At 43.5% G+C, this 18,680-nt stretch overlaps 1 protein-coding gene and 1 long non-coding RNA gene across 6 annotated transcripts in view; one reads left to right on the top strand and one right to left on the bottom strand.

Moving 5' to 3' along the window:
- SCAF4 (SR-related CTD associated factor 4) overlaps positions 1–1,226 on the bottom strand; it is a 46,001-nt gene extending 44,775 nt beyond the window's left edge. For all 3 annotated transcript variants that reach the window (XM_063346756.1, XM_063346760.1, XM_063346767.1), the window contains exon 1: positions 924–1,226. In XM_063346756.1, the coding sequence (XP_063202826.1) occupies positions 924–953 (30 nt within the window). In that variant the 5' untranslated portion in view covers positions 954–1,226. The remainder of the gene's footprint in view (positions 1–923) is intronic.
- A 26-nt stretch (positions 1,227–1,252) lies between these two features.
- On the top strand, positions 1,253–18,238 carry LOC134520872 (uncharacterized). 3 transcript variants are annotated; one of them, XR_010072562.1, is made up of 5 exons: positions 1,253–1,404; positions 1,698–5,119; positions 5,768–6,052; positions 6,909–6,989; positions 8,123–8,408. It is a non-coding gene; the product is annotated as an uncharacterized LOC134520872 (long non-coding RNA). The 3 variants fall into 3 exon arrangements; XR_010072563.1 differs by lacking the exon at positions 8,123–8,408 and adding an exon at positions 17,921–18,238 and having other exon boundaries at positions 1,698–6,052; XR_010072561.1 differs by having other exon boundaries at positions 1,698–6,052.
- Positions 18,239–18,680: the final 442 nt, after the last annotated feature.

The following is an 18,680-nucleotide window of genomic DNA, read 5'->3' as shown; positions in this document are numbered from 1 at the left end:
TAAGAATCGTTTTAAGTCATATGTCAAAAACTTTATAAAGTACAGGTTAGAGTATTTTGTTATACTTTGTGCAAAAAACAATCACAGTACATTTTGTTTCCGATTGGCTGAGGAATTAAAACAAAAAAAAAAAAATGATCAGAAGACGACAGGGACCTTCTGTGTACCATGAAAGGAGACCAACCGCCTTACGCTTTCCAACCTACCCTCCATGTCCCTAAGCGCTGGGGTCGAGCCCTTCGTCCCATCCCCCCAGGCATCGTTTCTATACAGTGATAAGCCCCCTGGCAGTTTTCCCTCTCTCCATTCAACCTCCAGCCTATCCTATTTGCCGCCTGCTCACATGGCAGGTCCCTCCTCGCCAAACCCCTGCGAGGAAATAAAAGTGCTTGGCGCCCTGAAACGCGGCTTCCCCCTCCTTAACACCACGCAGGCAGTGGGAACGCCTCGTAGCAGGGATCCCGGGTCGGGCACTCTCCAGTGGGGCGAGGATGAAGTAGAGAGGGGGGCCCCAAGATCCTCTCAGCGCCCTATCCCCACCCCCACCCCCGGCCCGTGCGGGAACCCGGGCCGCGGCGCCGCTCGGGGAACGCTCCAGGCCGTTGCAACGGCCGCGGCGGGCCTGACCCCGCTCGCCTCCATTTTAACTTACTCAGGAGACCCGATCTCTCCCCCGCTCCCCCCAACCCCTTGGTCGGCCCCGGGCCGAGCCAAGCCGAGCGCTGCCGGGGCCCTCCCCGGCGCAGGCCTCCGGCGGGGCCGTACCGGGCCCGCGCGGCCCAGAGACGGAAGCCGAGCGCGGGCTGGGGCGGAGGAGGGGGGGAAGAAGCGATGGCGGCCACCGTGACACCCCCACTACCCCGCCGCCACGGCCCCCCGGCCCGCCCTCCCCTCTCCCCCCCGCCCCGCTCCCCGGCTCCCACCTCCTGGTTGAAGGCGTTCACGGCCTCCATGTTGGCGGCGGCTGATGCGGGCGGGCGCCCGCGCGGGGGAGGGAAGGAGGGGAGGGGGAAGAGGAGGGGCGGCTCGGTCCCGCTCAGGGGCTGCGGGCGGACATGGCCGTTTGGCGGCGGCGGCGGGGCTGGCGCTCTCCCCTCTCCCTCTCTCGCTCGTTCGGTCGGTGCGGCGTCTCGCTGGCAGGGCCCCGGCACAGACCGTCTCTCCCAGCGGGATGGCGGAGCCCACGCCGCGCACAGCACCCTGGGATCGCACAGGCCTCCCGGCCCCGCGCCACCCACAGGAGGGAGGGGGGAGGGGGGGAGGAGGGACGCGCGCGCGGCGCGGCGGGAGCACCACGTGACCCGGGGCCGGGTTACTCCCCGGGCCCCGCCATGTCAGTGCCGGGCCCGCCCCCGGGGAGGGGAAATGGCGGGGGTAAAGGAGGCCCCGCCGCCGGCTACAGAGGTTGGCAGTTGCCTGTCTCAGACAGCGGGTGGGCGGTGATAGGAGGCTCCGTGGATCGTCCCCTGGGGGAGCTTCGTCCCCTCAGGGGAGGACGCGGCTTCTGTGGGTCTGGCTCGGCTCCCTGAGGCCGGGGGAGGAGGGGGGAAGATACGGGGCAGGGTACGCGTCTTGGTCGAGGAGCCGTGGGGGGCTGGGGTGACAGCGGCGCTGAAGTGAAATTAGGCACCCGCTTGCGTGTTCACGCTTTAATTTTTATTTTTTTTCCCTAAATCCTTCGTGATCGTGCCTCGCAGGTGGCACAGAGCACATGCTAAGTCCCGCTCTGAATAGAGTGAAGGACTGGCCCTGGGGTGAGTTTGGTACCCAGCGTGGCCAATACCATCGCGGCGGAAGAAACTGCACTGCTTGCTTAAACAGAGCAAGGCCGAAAGGCTCTTCTCCAGTGTTTTGCACCGGTGAAGAAGATAGTTAATCAATGACTACATTTGCACTAACAGTGGGAGCTAATGTTCGTGAGAAAACCACGTGTATGCTGCAAAGTGTGATTTCAAGGACATAAGCAGGTTATTGGCATCTATGAAAGAGCGCATTTGTCAAGAATGCTGTCAAGTGCTGTAGTAATATGTTGGTATTGGTGTCAAATCATAGTGATTTGAGGTTTCCAGAGTGCTGTGTGACAGGGTATATTCAAAATGTTATTGTTTTAACTTAAAATTTCACTGCTTAGCTCTAGTCCAGTACATCAGCAAGGGAGTAAATTGGAAAGAGGAGATTCGGAATGTTACAGAAATCTCACAGAAAGTGCATTTGGCTTTATTTTGTGTTCTACTGTTAAATTATGCCTGATGTTTAATTGAGTTGTTAATCAAATGCAGATTGCTTCCGGGAGTCTCTTTTCTCTGCCATCAGTATGTGGCTGTCCACCAATTAGTGCTCTTTAAAAGCAGATACTTTGAAGTTCAAAGAAAGTTGACAGAGTAACAAGAACTCATGTTTTCAGATTATGAAATGCTTAAGGAGTGTGTACATTTATATGGCTGATGTTCAGAGGAATTTTAAAAATAAATATGTTCTAGTGTCAAAAGGAAAGCTCTTCCAGATGTAATGTAATGAATTTCTATAGGTTAATCTTTTCTCAGAAAAAAACATTTCTAGCTTTCATAGTTGTGTGGGGGTTTTTTGGGTTTTGTTCTTTTTTTTTTTTTTTTTTTTAAAAAAGAAAGCTGCCAAGCTAGAGAAGGGGCAGGAGATAGTATTGACTGTCTAGTGTCAGTATCTTTGCTTTTTGTGAGCCAGTTTCAATATGGTAAATTATTCAGTGTGTAGCTTTTACTGCTGTTCTTGTTCATGTCACTGTCCAAAAATTCACAAAAGGTAGCTTGTTCTGCCACCTGAAAAATATGAACAGCAAAGGTAGAACTGGAGTATGTGGTGAGAGGTTGAAAAAAAAGCAAATTATTTCTGTCCAGTTCTTGCATCAGCTAAAATCTTTCTGAGAAGTAAGAACGTTTTCTTTGATGGCTCTTGGCTTAGGGGGAGAAAATGAGTGAGAATAGACTTCCTGCATTGGTGATTCATTTTCAGGTTTGAAACCTAGCTGTTTCTATAATGTTGAGTACCTGACATTATGTTCCTTTCAGTATATACTTGGTAAATCAGATGCAGTGCTCTCAACACCGTGTTAGTAGCTTATACAGAGTACAGAAAAACAAAACCTTCCCAGGACAGGAAAGGCTGCCAGTGGTTCTGGAAATTCATATTAAATATGGGAGGCTTTTTGCCTATTAAAAGCATTTTAAGGTTTTTATATTCTATATTTGCCTTTCACAGGGTGTCACTACAGGTTCTAGAGGTGATTCCTCTAAAAATTCAGTGTTAAATATTTTCAGTTTTCCTCGTCACTATTTATGTATTAAGCATTGTTCTATTATAAATCATATTTTCAAAAAAAAAATCTGCTTTTGTAGCATGTTTGTAATCAGACTTTTTGCATAATTGGGTTTTATGTAACGTGCAGGGGGAAAATGTAAAGTAGGTGTACCTCAGCGCACTTCAGAATTGTCTAGTACGAGCGGTGGCAGCTGCAGTGCCTTGGTGGGCTGGCTGTGTTAGTGCTTACCTTGCTGTGCTAAGCTCCATGCCCATTCATCTACTGCGCTAAAGTCTGGTGTGGCTGTGCTATAGTATGGTCCTGGTTCTGCCCGCAGTATAGGCAAATCCTTAGGGTCTGTAGAATTATCCCTGTCAAGTTTTGGTCATTGAGAATTAAATTCTGATTCCTCAGGGGCTGAATGTTAGGATTTGGAGTTGGAAAGGGTGAAGTAGGCTAATTACTGCAGCTTTAGACCTAAGTCTGTGTTTGACTAGGCTATGGCTTTGTTATTCAAAGCAGATCTGCTTCATCAAGATAATATGCTTAGTAATTTTGAAGTAAAAGTCACTATTGCTTGTATTGCGACTACCTATAGAGAGAGGAGACAATTGTATAACTTATTAATGAAAAGCGTGTTCTTTTTATTATGCTTTTGTCAATTTTACATTTGCAGGTACTTGAGCTTGCAGCAGGTTTATTATTTAAAGTTACTTCTATAACAACATTAGGCTTTGTATAAATATACGGTGTACGATGCCCAGCGTTCCATATTATTTCATATCTTATGTTTAATAGTTTTGACTTGTGTGGGTGCACGGGTTTATTTTTTTCAGCTTGCTTACTTTTGTTTCTGACAGATGGGCAATAAATGGGCATTCCAATGTATGGAAATTGCTGTTGAGAACAAATTATGGTTACTTGATGTAATGATTCTTTTTGTCTTTGTACTGGCTGATGAAATACATGTGCAAGTCCTATTCAAGCTTGTTGAAATCTGAAATGTTTTTGAATTCAGTGTAGTCCTTGTCATTTTATGCATAATGAAATAGAAGTTTAACTGAATTTCAGTTAGCTTAAGCATTTGAAGTTTTACATAATCATATGTCTGTCATTTTTTCTTGCAGTAACATTAGATCTCGATCTTTGAAGATGTTAAGAATCCTAAATTTTGCTCAGTCTCCTAAATTATTATTGGCATTGTGCATCATTATTGACAAAGAAAATGCTTGACAACAATCATCCATAAAAGTGTCTTATTCCCTGTTCTTTGATTATCTGTGTCTGCCTATCAGCGTTTCTCTGACTCATTCAATAAGGATTAGTTATCACTTGCATATTATCACTCTCTAATTTACTGGCGTAATTTAACTTATGGGGCAGGTTTTTTTAACTAGAATTTCCTGGAATCCCGTGTTCTTTAGAAGTCAAAACTAATTTTCCTGCAATGTTCACTGTATTGCTGTGGCTTTATATTCTTTATTAAAATAATACTGTATATGTTTACTGTAATTGGTAAGTATTAGCAATGTGATTGACACCTAGGTAGATCTACGTCATCAAGGGATTTACTTATTATTCTCTAAATGTTGGCCTCAAATATAGGCCATGCTAAAATCAGATCCCTGAAATCAATAGGTCTTTGAGGGAAGAGTTTGTCTTTCCCTCGCTGTTTGTACTCAGGCAGGATTAAACTTGTAAGCCTGTCACCGTGATTCCGTACTTGAGAGTTAAACTGATGCTTACAGATGCTCATCTGTTCTTTTACTGTTTGTAAACTCAGGCGTTACTGACAGGCAGACTGTACTGGAGCTATGCTTCGAAAGCCTTTGGAAACTTCGTGGGGTAGGGAGTGTTTTGCCTGCCTGCTTAGTGGGGTGAATCAATGTGCAGATGCTTTCAATTTGATAGCGCTAGCTTGTGACAGAGCTAGCTTTCAATTTGATTTGAAGTTCCACCGTAAGTACAGAGGTATAGTTTAAGGTCCTGGGTTCTAAGCTAGAAAACCTTGTAACCTTAACAGCTGGTCTCCTTAGAGGTTGTCTCTGTTCCTTTGCACTGTTGGAGTGATACAAGGTGACCAAAGTAAAACAAGGTGATTCTGCAGGCAGCCTTCTGATGCAGACAGCTGGATTTGATGTTTGCACTTAAGATGTTGTAGCTGTGGGGCTTTCTCTTGTATTAGCAATACCAAGATTTGAGCCTGGTGTAAAATACTCCTTTCTGGCCAGGGGGTTACTTTTAAACTACTTACTGAGGCAAGTTGGAGCACGGGGGAATTTATAGATTTTTGTCTGTTGTGAGCCTTTAGACTTTTATGCTGTGCCGTAATGTTACTACTGTAGACGGCTTTAGTGTTAAGAAAATACTTGTGTTTTTTCTACTGCTGCTGAGACAATATCTAAAACTGCTGTTGATGGATATCTAACCACTGGGGGTGTGGCTTGTCTATATCTGATGCTTAGTGTAACCATTTATTTTAATATTTTGCAGACAGGAGGAAGCATCTACCTTTAACAAAATATCTTGGATAACTGTATGGAAATGGGACTGCCCACTAATACCCTGCCTCCAGTGGATCTTGAGTATTACTCCAGTATTTACGGAGATTCCAAATCGTAAGAAGATAATAAGGAGCTCACTGTGCAAGGTCTCCGTGCAACTCTTTATTAAGTAAATGGAGGTTTTGCACTTGAAAGCTTATGGGATAGAAGATTAACTTGGTAGAAGACAAACCGCCATTTAGGCTTTCTGTGCAATCTAGACTTGCTTTTGCCAGTAAGAAACATGAGAACAGTCTTCCCACTTTGCTCCTTTGTAGTTATCTTGCCAGCCTCTTCTGGTCTGATGTGGAGGCTGGCAAGATTATGAGACTAGACAAGGCTTTATTGGAGGTGTAAAACTGAAGATCAAAGTACATCAGAAACTTCCTCCTCCTTTGGTAATGCTATGGTACTGCTGTTCCTGCTGTCCATCAGAAGCGCAGAGACTGATGAGAGCTAACAGCCATTAAATAAAGACTAATTAATTCTTTTGAAAAATTCAGTGTTTAACTGTGGTTTAAGAGATGATGTGAATGTATGGTATTTAGGACACAGCAAAGAAACAGATAAGAGATAAGTATTATATGGGATGGTTAATAGTCTGTCTAGCACATTATGGGGTTTATAAGAACAACTGTAACAAATGTGTTTGCATTGTCGCATTAAAATTAATTATTCAGTGCTTTAGAAAACCTGCACAATAGGAAGCAAGTGTTTTTTAATTAGGAATCATAAATGACACTTTAGTGAATCGTTTATTTGGAAAAAAGCCTGCGATTCTAAGGCAGCCACTGTTCTGAATTTGAGTCAATTTCTAGGCATATGTGTAAGCCAATAGCAATAAAAATTGTAGAAGTGTGAACCTGTTCACCGCTTGTACAACCTCTGTATCTTTCTAGTAACTTTGTTGTCCTGGTTCTTTATCCCCTCTCTCGTTAGGTAGTTTAAAGCAAAGTATTTAATTTTGGATTCAATGAAATTTGACTTCAAAGGGTTTTTCCCACCCCTTCTGTAAGTGAGGTGAGCAGATGCAAAAAACTGTTTAGGAATAGGAATTGGTTCTTGTTTTCTGTGTTTGCTTTTTTATTTAGGAGAAGAAAAATCAGATTACAGACAACAGAAGAAGAAAATGCTGTTTTCATGAAACCAGCTTTCAGCTTACTGTGTTTCTTGTGAGTAAAGCCTGGGAACATTCACCTCTTCCAGCAGTGGTATCTGTTTTGCAAAATCAGTCCTAAATAGGATCAAACCCTGATGCCCTTATTTAAGTTCTGTGCTTCTGAATCTCACTGAGATAAAGCTCCCACAGGTTTCAGTGGGTTTCAGTGGTATGTTATTGCAGGCCTCCATTCCTTTGCTCTGTACTTTGTACTCAGTTCCTTTACTCTGTTCTTAACTTCCTTCTGGCATCGGTAGGTCAGAAGCATCAGGGGTTTTGTCCTTCGGGATTATCACAGAACCCATCAAACTCACTTTAGGATTCAAAAGAGTTTGTGCCAAACATTTTGCACAGAAACAATAAATAACTCCCTATTGTTCCTTTTAGCCTCTCTTTCCCTCCCCATATTATCCAGGGTAAAAGGGGTTCTGGATTTTAAAGTGATTTCTATTTGTGTATAATCTGTTTGCAGTGTATCATAGAAACTGTATTTACAGTAATCCATTCTGTTGAACCTGTATTAAAGTGCTTTATTTTACATTGTTTATGTCAGGCATTCAAAAAAACCCCATGTTCAGTCCTCTCTTTAATAAGTGAGACTTACAAATCAATGTTTATGTAATCATCATGTGGTCACTACTTCAGAAGATGGGATTTTAAGGCAGCCAAGTGTTACGGGGTGCAATAAAATTCTGGGTACTAGCAGTGATACTCTATTTACCATGGGATGTAACCACAAAGTATTTAAGACTAAGAAGGAATATGTAATTAATTAACTCTTAAGCATTTTTGGTTTTGCAATACACTGGTAAAAAATTCTAGTTAGATTACACTTGAGAGAGGAGAAATAAGTACTGCGCAAGAGACAACAATTCTTAGGCCTAAGTTTATAAAAGCTGGCAGTAGGTAGGCGTCTTAGTCTTCATGGGATGTGCGTGGACAGATTGCGGAGATTCACTTGATCCAGGTGGATATTTTCAATAGGGTTTTGTGTTGCTGCTGCAGCCCAACACCACAGTACAGGGGTGACAAATGTCAGGTTTTCTGAAATTCTACTAAAGTGCCCTAAGATTTGAACACTTCTCGGTACTATTGAGAAGTACCGGCAGCACAGTCCTCATTTGTGGCATCTATTTGGCTTTTCAGGTTTCATCATATTGATCTTGGGAACACAGGATAAGAAGGACTTTTTGGGCCACTAGTTGCAGCTGCTTCCAACTGAAGCAAAAGACATTATCTGATTAAGATGCACCTAAAAGCAGAGCTTTGTGTCTCCTTCCCCGCTCTACCAACATCAGAAGGATGTTTACAAACGTGACAGCTCTGAACTTTAGGAAGAAGCTTTCACCCTTCCAGATTAAATTTCTGCACATTAAACCTCTAGGCACTTGTTCTTTGTCTACTACTATGTCTAGAACAAATAGTTCTTCAAAAGAATTTTAGTTCTTAAATCCTTAGGTTTAAAACCGTGTTTTGTTTTAATTTTACCACTTCTCTTACAGTCCCTGTTGTGGCCAGAAGATGGCACTTATGTACGCAGTAAGAAGGGGTAAATGAGGTTAATATAACTTATCTTTGCTGAAATTGTTTTTGTGGAATGGCGGTAAATATATTGGGCAAATAATAACTCACAGGATAAAAGATCACTTTGATCTCATAGCACATGAGGGGCACAGATTTAAGAACAAAGTCCAGGAACTTGTTACTCCACATAAAAACTCTTTGTTTCCTTACTCAGTAATAAGGATATGATATGCCCCTGAATTCAGAAGGCAACCATCAGACAAAAATCCTTTGTGTAGTTTGTTTGGGTTTGGTTGGGTTTTTTTTTTGTTTTGGTTTTTTTTTTTTTGTTTTTTTTGTTTGTTTTTTTTTTTTTTTTTTTAAGGAGAATAATCTAAAAGTAGTTTATAGCTTGGCCTTCTGTTGTGGCTGAGATTTTGCGCTACACATCAAGGCCTGAGATAGCTTTATCGCCTATGTTTTTTGTACTTGCCCTTCCCCCCCAAATTATGGTATTTATATTCTTCATGGAGACAGTGTTGCACTCCAGCATAACTAACTTCCCGTACCCCTTTGTGATAAGCCATCCCAACGTGAACCTTTTTATCCCACGTATAACTTTGTCAGACATTGGGGGTATTGCTTTAAACTAGTCTTGTTAAAACGATACAGCTGTTCTGGCTAGCCAGGTTTGAAGGTGCGCTGAGAGTGCGGGGCGAGGATATGAAGTGGCTGCAATTCATCCAGGCAGTTTCCCAAGGCTGTCGGCATATTTTTGTGCAGATCATGGGGGCCCACCTAAACTGGGGCAGAAACTAGAGTGGTTTGTCTGGCCTGCTGTGCACGGGGTAGAGCTCGTGAAAATCCCTGGACTCAGGCCCACGGTGCTCTCACAGGGTCAGGATCCAGCCTCCTTATAGCCCTGCTCTTCAAATAAACCTTTGATAAAAGGGTCTGCCAGGGGTTTGGTGACATCAGTTCATCATGCCAACAGCAACAGTCACTGACCCTTTTCATGACCTTCTGTCCCTTTCACCTGCCCTTGCCCAGAGCCTTCTTCCCACTACCTTTTTTTTTTTTGTCACTGATTTGTTTTTGGGATTCACTTCCAGACCTTTTGCTCTGTTCTCTCTAAAAGCAGGAAGCATTGTTGTGCAGAGTGCCAGCTTGCATCCAAAATTCCCCAGCCCACGAGTCCCGTTTCAGTCAGGAACCTAAGTGTGATAACAACTTAAAATCGTATTTCATTTGTGTTTTCATCAGATGTTTCTTGGGAGGAAAATCATTATCTATATGTATTTTTTTATATGTATGTGTGTGTGGACACACATGCTTACTGCACCATGGCCGCTAACAACCAGATTATTTTCCATGTTGCATGCAGAAGGATTGTAGCAGAGGATTGGCTCTGGTGATAGTTTTTTGTGATTCAAGACCACGTTAAGCTCTATGAAACCCCAACCCAGTCTTTGAAGATTCATGTCCAAGTGCTAAGCCCCTAAGCAATTGAAAGGGCTCCTGGGCCTTATGAAGTTTTAAGACTGCAGTCGACAGTGTGGGAAGGGAAAGCGGTTGGAAAATACCTCTGGTGTCGATTGTATGCCAATGTCAAATACTTGACCACTGGCAGGAGTTAAAAGACTGTGAGCTGTGAAAGGAGGAAGGACTGCAAGGAGCACCAGGGGTGGGCTGGCTGGCTGTGGCCGAACTGGCCTTGGGGAGGCTGCAGTCTAAGTGATGGAGTCCTGACTTGCTGATGGCCCAAAGCAGGTTTTAGCTGGAATGAGGCACAGTTGTTATCCAGACTGCGTGCTTTAATTTATTTTTGGTGTGTGTGGAAACCAGGTCTCAGTAGTTCTTTGAGTGGATGGCTGCAGGTCCTTGGCCATGAGATGTAAGCCTTCAGCTGCTGTTCTGTGCTGTCTGACTGCATGGGTCATGGGCTTCAAGCAGCTCTTGGCAGTGTGAGTGTACCTGCTACAAAATGCACTGTTATTGCCATGCCGCCTTTGACCATGAACCGTTAGCCGAACTGTTACATGCTTCATTTGCAAAACTCACTGGGGTTTTTTGGCATAGTAGGAATGCAGCCATTTCAAATATAAATAATTAGCAAAGCAGACCCTGCCAAAATAAATGTTACTCTGCATGTGTGAATCTTCCTCTACTTAACAAGAGAAAACAAGTTATGTGATGGGTACGTTGTTTCATGTGCTACTCTAAAAAAACCTCAAGTACTATGAGGAGAGGGGTGTTGTAAGAGCCTGAGCTGCAAATAACTGAGTAAGGTACTGTCGGAGTCGTGAGACCTGGCTGCTTTATGTAGTCATCCTACAGCATCCTTGTGTTGTTGCTCAGCCACTTGGCCGTGGCACCCCTTTTGTGGGATGTGAGCAATGGTGCCTTTCAGGAGAAGTCACTGCTCACTTTGAAGTCCCAGGTGGATTAGCATTTATGAAAGCAGTAAAGGACTTTAAGCAGTCCATTGCAGAACAAGAGGACATGACGCATCAGTACATATCAGTTTGTATGTGACTCTGCTTAATACATTATGAGATATGTTTACATTTCATTGGGTAGAGAAAACAGCTTCTGAACCCATTAATTGAAATTGTCTACCAAAATAGCAATATACCGTTGAGGTGAAATTTTCAGCTAATTGCATAGCCTCCTACGAAACATATGTAGGTTGTTTTAACTTAGACACACAGAAAAAATTCCATTGTGTGCATGTGGAGTTGGTGCTCGCTCATGCAGGCTGCTCATCAGTCAGGTCTGCAGATGGAAGCCCTGTATTTTTCTGCAGAAAAGCAATACTGTTTGGTGTCAGTGTAAATTCCTTCCAGCGTGTCATATAGTGCACGTAGGTGTCCCGTCACTGTGGCTGAGGTGGAAATTCAGCTGATGTACCTTGCTGGGACAACCGGAAGGTGTGTTTTTGGTTGCTGAAGCTCCTAAAATAGTTGAAGATAACTCTTGAAATCCTGCTGTGAATGTAGGGTGATCCTTGGTTACTTTGTGGAGGTACTACAGGCACCCACCCCAGGCCTGAGCAGTGGCAACGATGCCTACAGGGTGCTATAAACTCTGGAGGATGCCCATCGGCTGTACTTGCTGTTCACTTTACTTTCGAGGGCAGTCTCAAAGCTCTCTTCAGGACACAGCAGAGACTTAAAAATGCAAAAGCATTTCCCAAAGCCACGAAAGCATGCAGAAGACTACACCCCACAGAAGTCCACAGGAGCTAGGTGGCCACGTGATGTCCTGTGTCTGTGCCCAGGTCTGTGTATGGGGAGGCAAGACAGGCATCTGAGGGAGGGACCCTTGTCAGATGTCCCAGTGCCACCCACCTGGTAATACCACCCATGGCATGTGGATGCAGCATGGAAGTGGCTGCAGAGTCCCACCATCACCCCCCATGCTGGGTGCAGTGCAGCTTGTGCACAGTTCTAAGTACACATGAATGTTTAGCCCTTAACCTTCCCACATCTCGTGGAAGCAGAGGAGTCATTTGGGTTTTTCCAGATTTTCATCTTTAACTTCCTGTTAAAAAGAGTGGTGTTCCTCTGTTTCGTCCTGCTACTCTGCCAACTCGTTATGTATTTGTACTGTCCTGCCTTCTGAGAGCTCGCTGTGCCCGGGGAGGAGGGGGAGAGATAAAGAGAGATTTACGAGTTTAGAAGAAACTAAACTACTTTAATGAAATATTATTAATAGAATAAAAAGGAAAATAATGAAATAGATACAGTATAGACAAAACTGTATCAAGCTCCCAGGATGACGTCACCGTCAGGCACTGGGGCAGTCCCAGGCTGGACTCAGCGATGGGTGGGAACCGGGTTCCAGAGTTGGAGTCAGGAACACACGGATCAGGATCAAAGGCAGATGAACAGACAGGGTCCTCCTCAGACGTCGGCCATTGAAGGAAGAGAGCTGACCCTTTGATCCCTCAGCGTTTATGCCGAGCATGCGGCAGATGGGATGGAATACCCTGTTGGTCAGTTTTGGGTCACGTGTCCTGTCCGCTCCCCCCTGCAGGTGGGACCCCTCCACGCTTTTCTGCTTCCGACCCTCTAAGGGGGCAAATAACGAAATTAGCTGACCTCGGTTGTTACAGCAGTAAGGACAAGCAAGAGCCTCTGTGCATACCATTCCTTGGCACAAACCGGCTTATCACTCTGAACCAACTGCTTTAGACGCAACGTGCTGTTAATTTCAGAGAGTTACAAGAGGCCTAGCGAAGAAGTAAAATTACTGAAGAGAAAGTTGGTTCTGTTTTACCTCAAACCAGGACAATATGTAAAACATGTTATCCTAAAGGTGAACCAGAATAAATTGATAACTCTGTCTTTCAATTTTAATATATTTGTAAGGTCTCTAGTGATAAATGAGCTGCAGCCGCAGTGCCTTCATTAGCGTGATCCTTGTCTTGCACGTGTGTATGCATGTGTTTAATTTTCCTAATGTTTACATGCCTGGGGATTTTTGTGTGATGAGAAACATACATTGCGAAGATATTTTCCAATATATTCATTACTTTATTCTGTTTTCCTGTACCTAATCTATATCCACAAATATGAGATGTTACAAAAAATACGGGTAAGTTTATAGTGGATTCTAAGAAAAAATATCTTGTCTTAAGCATACAGGTATAGTTGGAAACATATTAATGTTGAAGACACAGTTCTAAATAAAATTTTTATTTAGATATTTTGCTCAAATGTAGTGATTGAGACATACTTCAGAAGTAAATATTTCTGACATTTTGGAAAGATTCTTAGAACTGTTCTGTGTTTTTCATATTACACTATTTGGAAATCAACCAACTGGAAATGAGATACATTTGGCATGGACTGTGAAGATATGTGTATTATACTTTGAATGACCCTGAAGTTTGTTAGCATTTTATTTAGAATACTAAGAAAATGAAGCTCATGGGATTATGCTTTTTGTATGCATTTTTGTGTTTTGGGGAAACTGGGTTTTAATCTGGTCACAGCATGACATATTTATATATGTCACTGTTGCTTAATTCATTGGATAAAACCTTGGCTATTAAGAGTCCAAACCTTTAACCACCTCAAGCAGTAATGCTTGCATATAAAAATCATCCTGTTATATCACTAGGGTTACTTCTAAAAATAAACGTTTGTAAGAATAGGCTGATTTTGAATATTATGTTTTAAATATATTTACGCATGGCTTTGCTCCACTTAAAGCTACTTATTCTATTTGTTTCAAGGTAAAGATTTATTTTTTTTTTCATCTGTCTTATGTCTTATCCTATATTATTGTGTTATAGGGGACACACTAAAGGAGTACTTATCCCATGACTGTAAGTGATTCAGAATGCGGCAGTGCACTTAATAACTAGGTATTCTGTTATAATCTTCTTGCTACATAATCTTCACTGTCTGTCAGTCAGCTGATTGGTTTTTCATACCCACTTTGCCTGTCTGGCACAGTAAAACGCTTCGCTATTTATGTGAGTGGCTTGCGGGATTATTGGCCTCAGAAGGAAGCCGACAGTGAGAAGTGTGACTGTGCTCATCACACGTGGTTTTCCTGCTCCATCTCTGCTCCTTCAGGGTCCAGCAAACAGCTGGAAGTGCCCTGCGTCCTGCAATTGAACGTTCCTGCAAATCAAGCTTGTTAGTGATGCCTTGTACCATAGCAGCAATTCGAAGCCATGATAGTCTTCTGTTCTGAAGGGTTAGGGATCACACAATGTAAAGCGGGTACGGGGAAGGTCTGCCTTGGAAAAATCGGATGTACCTTACGTCGTATGGAGCCATCCACGGTTTTTCTCTTTGTAAATCATTCATCACTTTGCTGCCCACTCAGCTAACACCTTTCCGTGCTTTGCTGGTTGGTATTACAGAAGTCGCTGCATCTGAAGGTTTGTGAAATTTTAATTACTTGACCGAGAGGGTGAGCAGCCAATTTGCAGGCCCCTTCCAATGCCATACAAAATATATGTAAGTAAAGAGAGGAAGGGCACAGGGTCATCAGAGGTTAGATCTCTTGTTTTCCATAAATGAGATACCATCCCTAATTGAAAGGAAGACGAAGATATTGAGCCGTTGTCACTTTTTGAATATTTTGTGCCAAATTCCACACGCGCTCAGGAGCTCAGCACCTTTGAAATGAGTAAACCAAGAATTTCTGCGTTTTGACAGTGTACCTAATTACTAGGTATTTAAATATATCTCTGGCTTCATTGCATAAACACAATTTTGTCCCATTTGTCCTTCACCTTTCCATGTCTTACAGCTTCTCATCTTCATTGCAAGTCTGCTTATCTCTCCCTTTGAATTTCCTAATGACAATCTTGTGACTAGTCCTTCAATCATCTTCCACAATAAGCGAAGCTGGGTTTGTCAGGAGATAAAATATTTTATTAGATTAGAAGGGATATAGCTGGAAAAAACTCCAGACAAGCTGGTGAAAGCTGATCAAACTGTATCAGTTGACTGAATAAAAGATAGCGTCTCTGCCTATAAATGATGTTTTGCTTCACCTTTCCAGTTTCCCTGTTCCAACAACGTTAACTTGCAATTCCGGTGGTAAAACTTTCTCCTGATTCTCCCTGGAGAATCTGCTTCATTACAAAAGAATAATTCTAGTTTATGGTTTGTAATGCCAGATGGGCTACTGCGATGCTCTAGCCCGCCTTCCTGTTTGACACACAGCATCAGGCTTCTTCCTGTTGGAAATACAATGTCTTTTAGAAAAAAACATCTGATTTTGATTTAAAGAATTCCAAAGAAGGAGGCTTTGCCATAATGCCTTGCTGGGTTGCTGTGGTGGTTAATTACCCTCACTGTTAAAAATATGTGTCTTATTTTACAGCTTGAATTTGTCTAGATTCAGCTCCCAACCACTGGATCTCATTATAGCTTTGTCTGTGAGCCTGTGTTCATACTTAGACACACAGAATATGAGCAATCACCCCCTCCCTTTGCTATGCTTAAAAGGACCAAGTTCTTCCACGCTAAAGTGTAGTATTTAAGTCTTTCTTCACTCTCATAGCTCTTTTCTGAATTTTCTTCAGTTGACCAATTACTCCTCGAATTGTGGAGAGCAGAACCAGACGCAGTTTTCCAGATGGGGTTACAGGAGTGCAGAATACTCTGATCGTTTAGCAGCTTTTTTCTTTACTCTTTCTTGTTTTCCCTATGTATTGATGGGCCACGTTTGAAATGGACTAAGATGGTATTTTTGATAGGCAGAAATACCCACCCTGTGCCTCTGTCACGTTATCTCTTTTGGCCGTTTAAGTTAAGAGCAGACAGGGAGTAGTAGGGTCTGAAAGTGATAACAAAGCCAAAGTGTGCATGAGTAGTTCCCCTTCCCTGCCAAATCTTTCATGATACTTAGCGTTCATCAGCTAGGTGGATAAATCAAGTGCTGATTCAAGGGAGAAAGTATGTGCTTGCTATAGAAACAGGTGCAGAAATGAATAACCTACTGGGTTTTGTAATAATCAACCTGATATACTGACATATTCAACCACATCTTTGAGTGATGCTGTAATCATGTAAATACACAAACCCGGAGCTGTTTGCGTTTTTTTTTATCTGTCATTTTTTTCCTCCATTTCTCTAGAAAGTCTGTCAGTAAAAAATGTAAAAGCTTTATTTGTACGCAGCAGGAACTGGCTTCCAGTTTTCCATTGGAGAACTTACAAGGATGTGTTGACTGGAACCTCTCTGCAGAAAATTTGTAAATAGCACTTGCTACACCCCAAATGGATTTGGTAATTCCATACATATTGAGGGCCTCATCTGTAAAACCTTCTCGCTAGGACTAGTCTGATTTTGTTAAACAGGAGTGTTCATTTGAGCATGGATTACCTATGTAAACAAATGTTTGAGAGATCACGTACGCTTAGGGCTGGGGTAAAGGATCTGCACAACACTACCCTAAAAAAGCCAGAAACCAGCAGGGAAAGACAAAAAGGGCTGAGACTTATTTTCAAGCCAGCTTCATGGTTTTTTGGAGGTGTGAGTAACGATTTTTAGATGCTCGGATTAGCATTACTGAATGAGGGCTGCCTTAGTGCCGGCTCTGCAGGTGAGCTGGCTGAGGAATCAGATGGGAGTGCAGAAGCCAGCCCTCCCAGAGGTGTTGGGAGGCTGGTTTTAGCCTGCAGCTTCAGGATCTTCATGTGGAGACAAAGCTGGAGCCAAACAAAACCCTCTCCAAAACTCTTACCCCAGTACACTTGAAGTTCTGGAGTTCTGTCTCAGCACATTGAAGGTTTGGGAGTTCAGGACTGCAGCAGGGGTGCCCAGGATTATGAAGATGCTTTGGACATCACCTTGTCTGGTGGTGGAGCCGGCTGCCCGTTGTTGAGGGGTTTAGAAAGATGCATCCGGTGGTGGTGCTGGATCTAGGACATCTGAGATGCTTTATCCAGATCCCAGAGCTGCAGCAGGGGAGCGTTGTGCAGTGGCAGATGGTGAGCACCGTGTCCTGCTGAACTGGCTGCAGTTACGGCTGCCAGGCAGGCCACTGTTGAAGAAACGGCTGGTTTCTGCCGAGCTTGGTAGTCTGCCAGCCACTTTAACGGTCTGGGCAACTTTCCTTCTGCTAACACTGGCCAACCTCCTACTCTCTCTCTCCCTGTTTGAAGTAAATCCTCCCCTGGTGTCACTGGGACCAGAGCCTGAGCGGCCGCAGCAGCAGCTTGAAGTGCGAGCTGGGGACAAGAAACCCATCTCTCTACTGAGGACACTAGTAAAGGAAAGGGTAGTAAAATCTTGTGGAAAAGATTATTCCACCAACATATCTTTTTTTCTTTTTTTCTTTTGAGGGGAAGGTTGGAGACATGGGCAGATAGTCTGAACCATTGGTAGTCCCAGAGCTCCTACTGTTGGAGCTCCCAACTTGGGCTTGTTGCTAATACTTCCGAGACTGAAAAAATAAGCAAGCAAGAAAAAAATAACCTGGAGAGAAACAGAAAATAAATGGGAGCAAAAATCCCTTTGAGTATGCCGTGAGCATCATTCAGATAGGCTGGTTTTGGCCAAGTTCCCCGTGAGGGAGTCGGGGGTGGCTTCTGGAGGAGCTGCTGCTTGCTGCCACGGCGTGGCAGTCTCAGACACCCAAGCCAGAAACCGGGATGTGAGGGCGATGTGTAGCTGTGCAGAAAGGGAACCGTGCAACGTTGAGAGATTTGGCTGTGGACTAAAACATGGGTGGGATGCAAGCGAGCTTTGGAAGGAAGGCTTTGCACAGTGCATCCCCAAGCTTTTGGAAGGAAAACCAAAACAGTATGGTTGACCAAAAAAATAAATAAATTCATACTTCAGGAAACTTTCAGGTAATTTATGAAATAATTACACAAGAATATCATGTATGAGCTACGCTATTCAGAGAGAGGCTCCTTGTGAAATACACGGTCCCTACGTACTGTTTCCCTGTGTTTGTTTCCAGGCGTCAGTTCCTGATGCCGTGAATCCAAGACCACCAGTTTGGACCAGTGAAGCAGCGTAGTTTGGACTGAAGCTGCCCGAGGAATTTCCTCTTGTCCTCCTCTAAGCGCTATCTTGACAGCTGAGACCAGCCAGAGAGCTTTTGCTGACACACCCTGAATTTGAACATCTGGAGAGTGTAAGCTCTGCTTTCTTTGTGAAACATCCTCGGCTCAGGAATTTACTTCTCCCAGTGGCCTAGCAGAGCCGACGTCCATTGACCTTCAGGGCACAATGTAAGGCCCATCTGTTTTCTCAAATTTTTGCTTGAGGGTCTGGCAGGGAGGCTCACGGTTAACTTGTCCTGTGGGAGTCTGCGCGAGATGAACAGTGGCCAGCCTGGTATGTAGCTGGTTTTTTAAACAACGTATATATGTCCAGACTTTTACAGGGAAATTAAACAAAATCATTTTACCTTACAGGCATTTTACAATAAATAAATTTATTGAAATAAACAAACCGTGCTGTGAGGGTTCTTCATGCTTGAGCAAGAAAGTGATCACTCCCCGGCCCTCCGTTCTTGATCCTGTAAAGAAAACACATCACGACTACCTCTGTGACAACAGACTGGCACGTACTATATGCTCAGGATTAAACCAACACAAAATCATTAAATACAAGAAGCTTATGTGACAGAAAGCCCTTACTAACACTAAAAGAATTTCAAGGTAACAAAGAAACATATTTGTTTTCTCTCTTTTTTTTTTTTTTTTAAATTCAGT

Source organism: Chroicocephalus ridibundus, chromosome 1 (genome assembly GCF_963924245.1).
Source record: "Chroicocephalus ridibundus chromosome 1, bChrRid1.1, whole genome shotgun sequence".
In the NCBI taxonomy this organism is placed as follows: Eukaryota; Metazoa; Chordata; class Aves; order Charadriiformes; family Laridae; genus Chroicocephalus; species Chroicocephalus ridibundus.
Note: the sequence above shows the minus strand (reverse complement) of the source record. Positions and strands in the feature narration are given on the sequence as shown.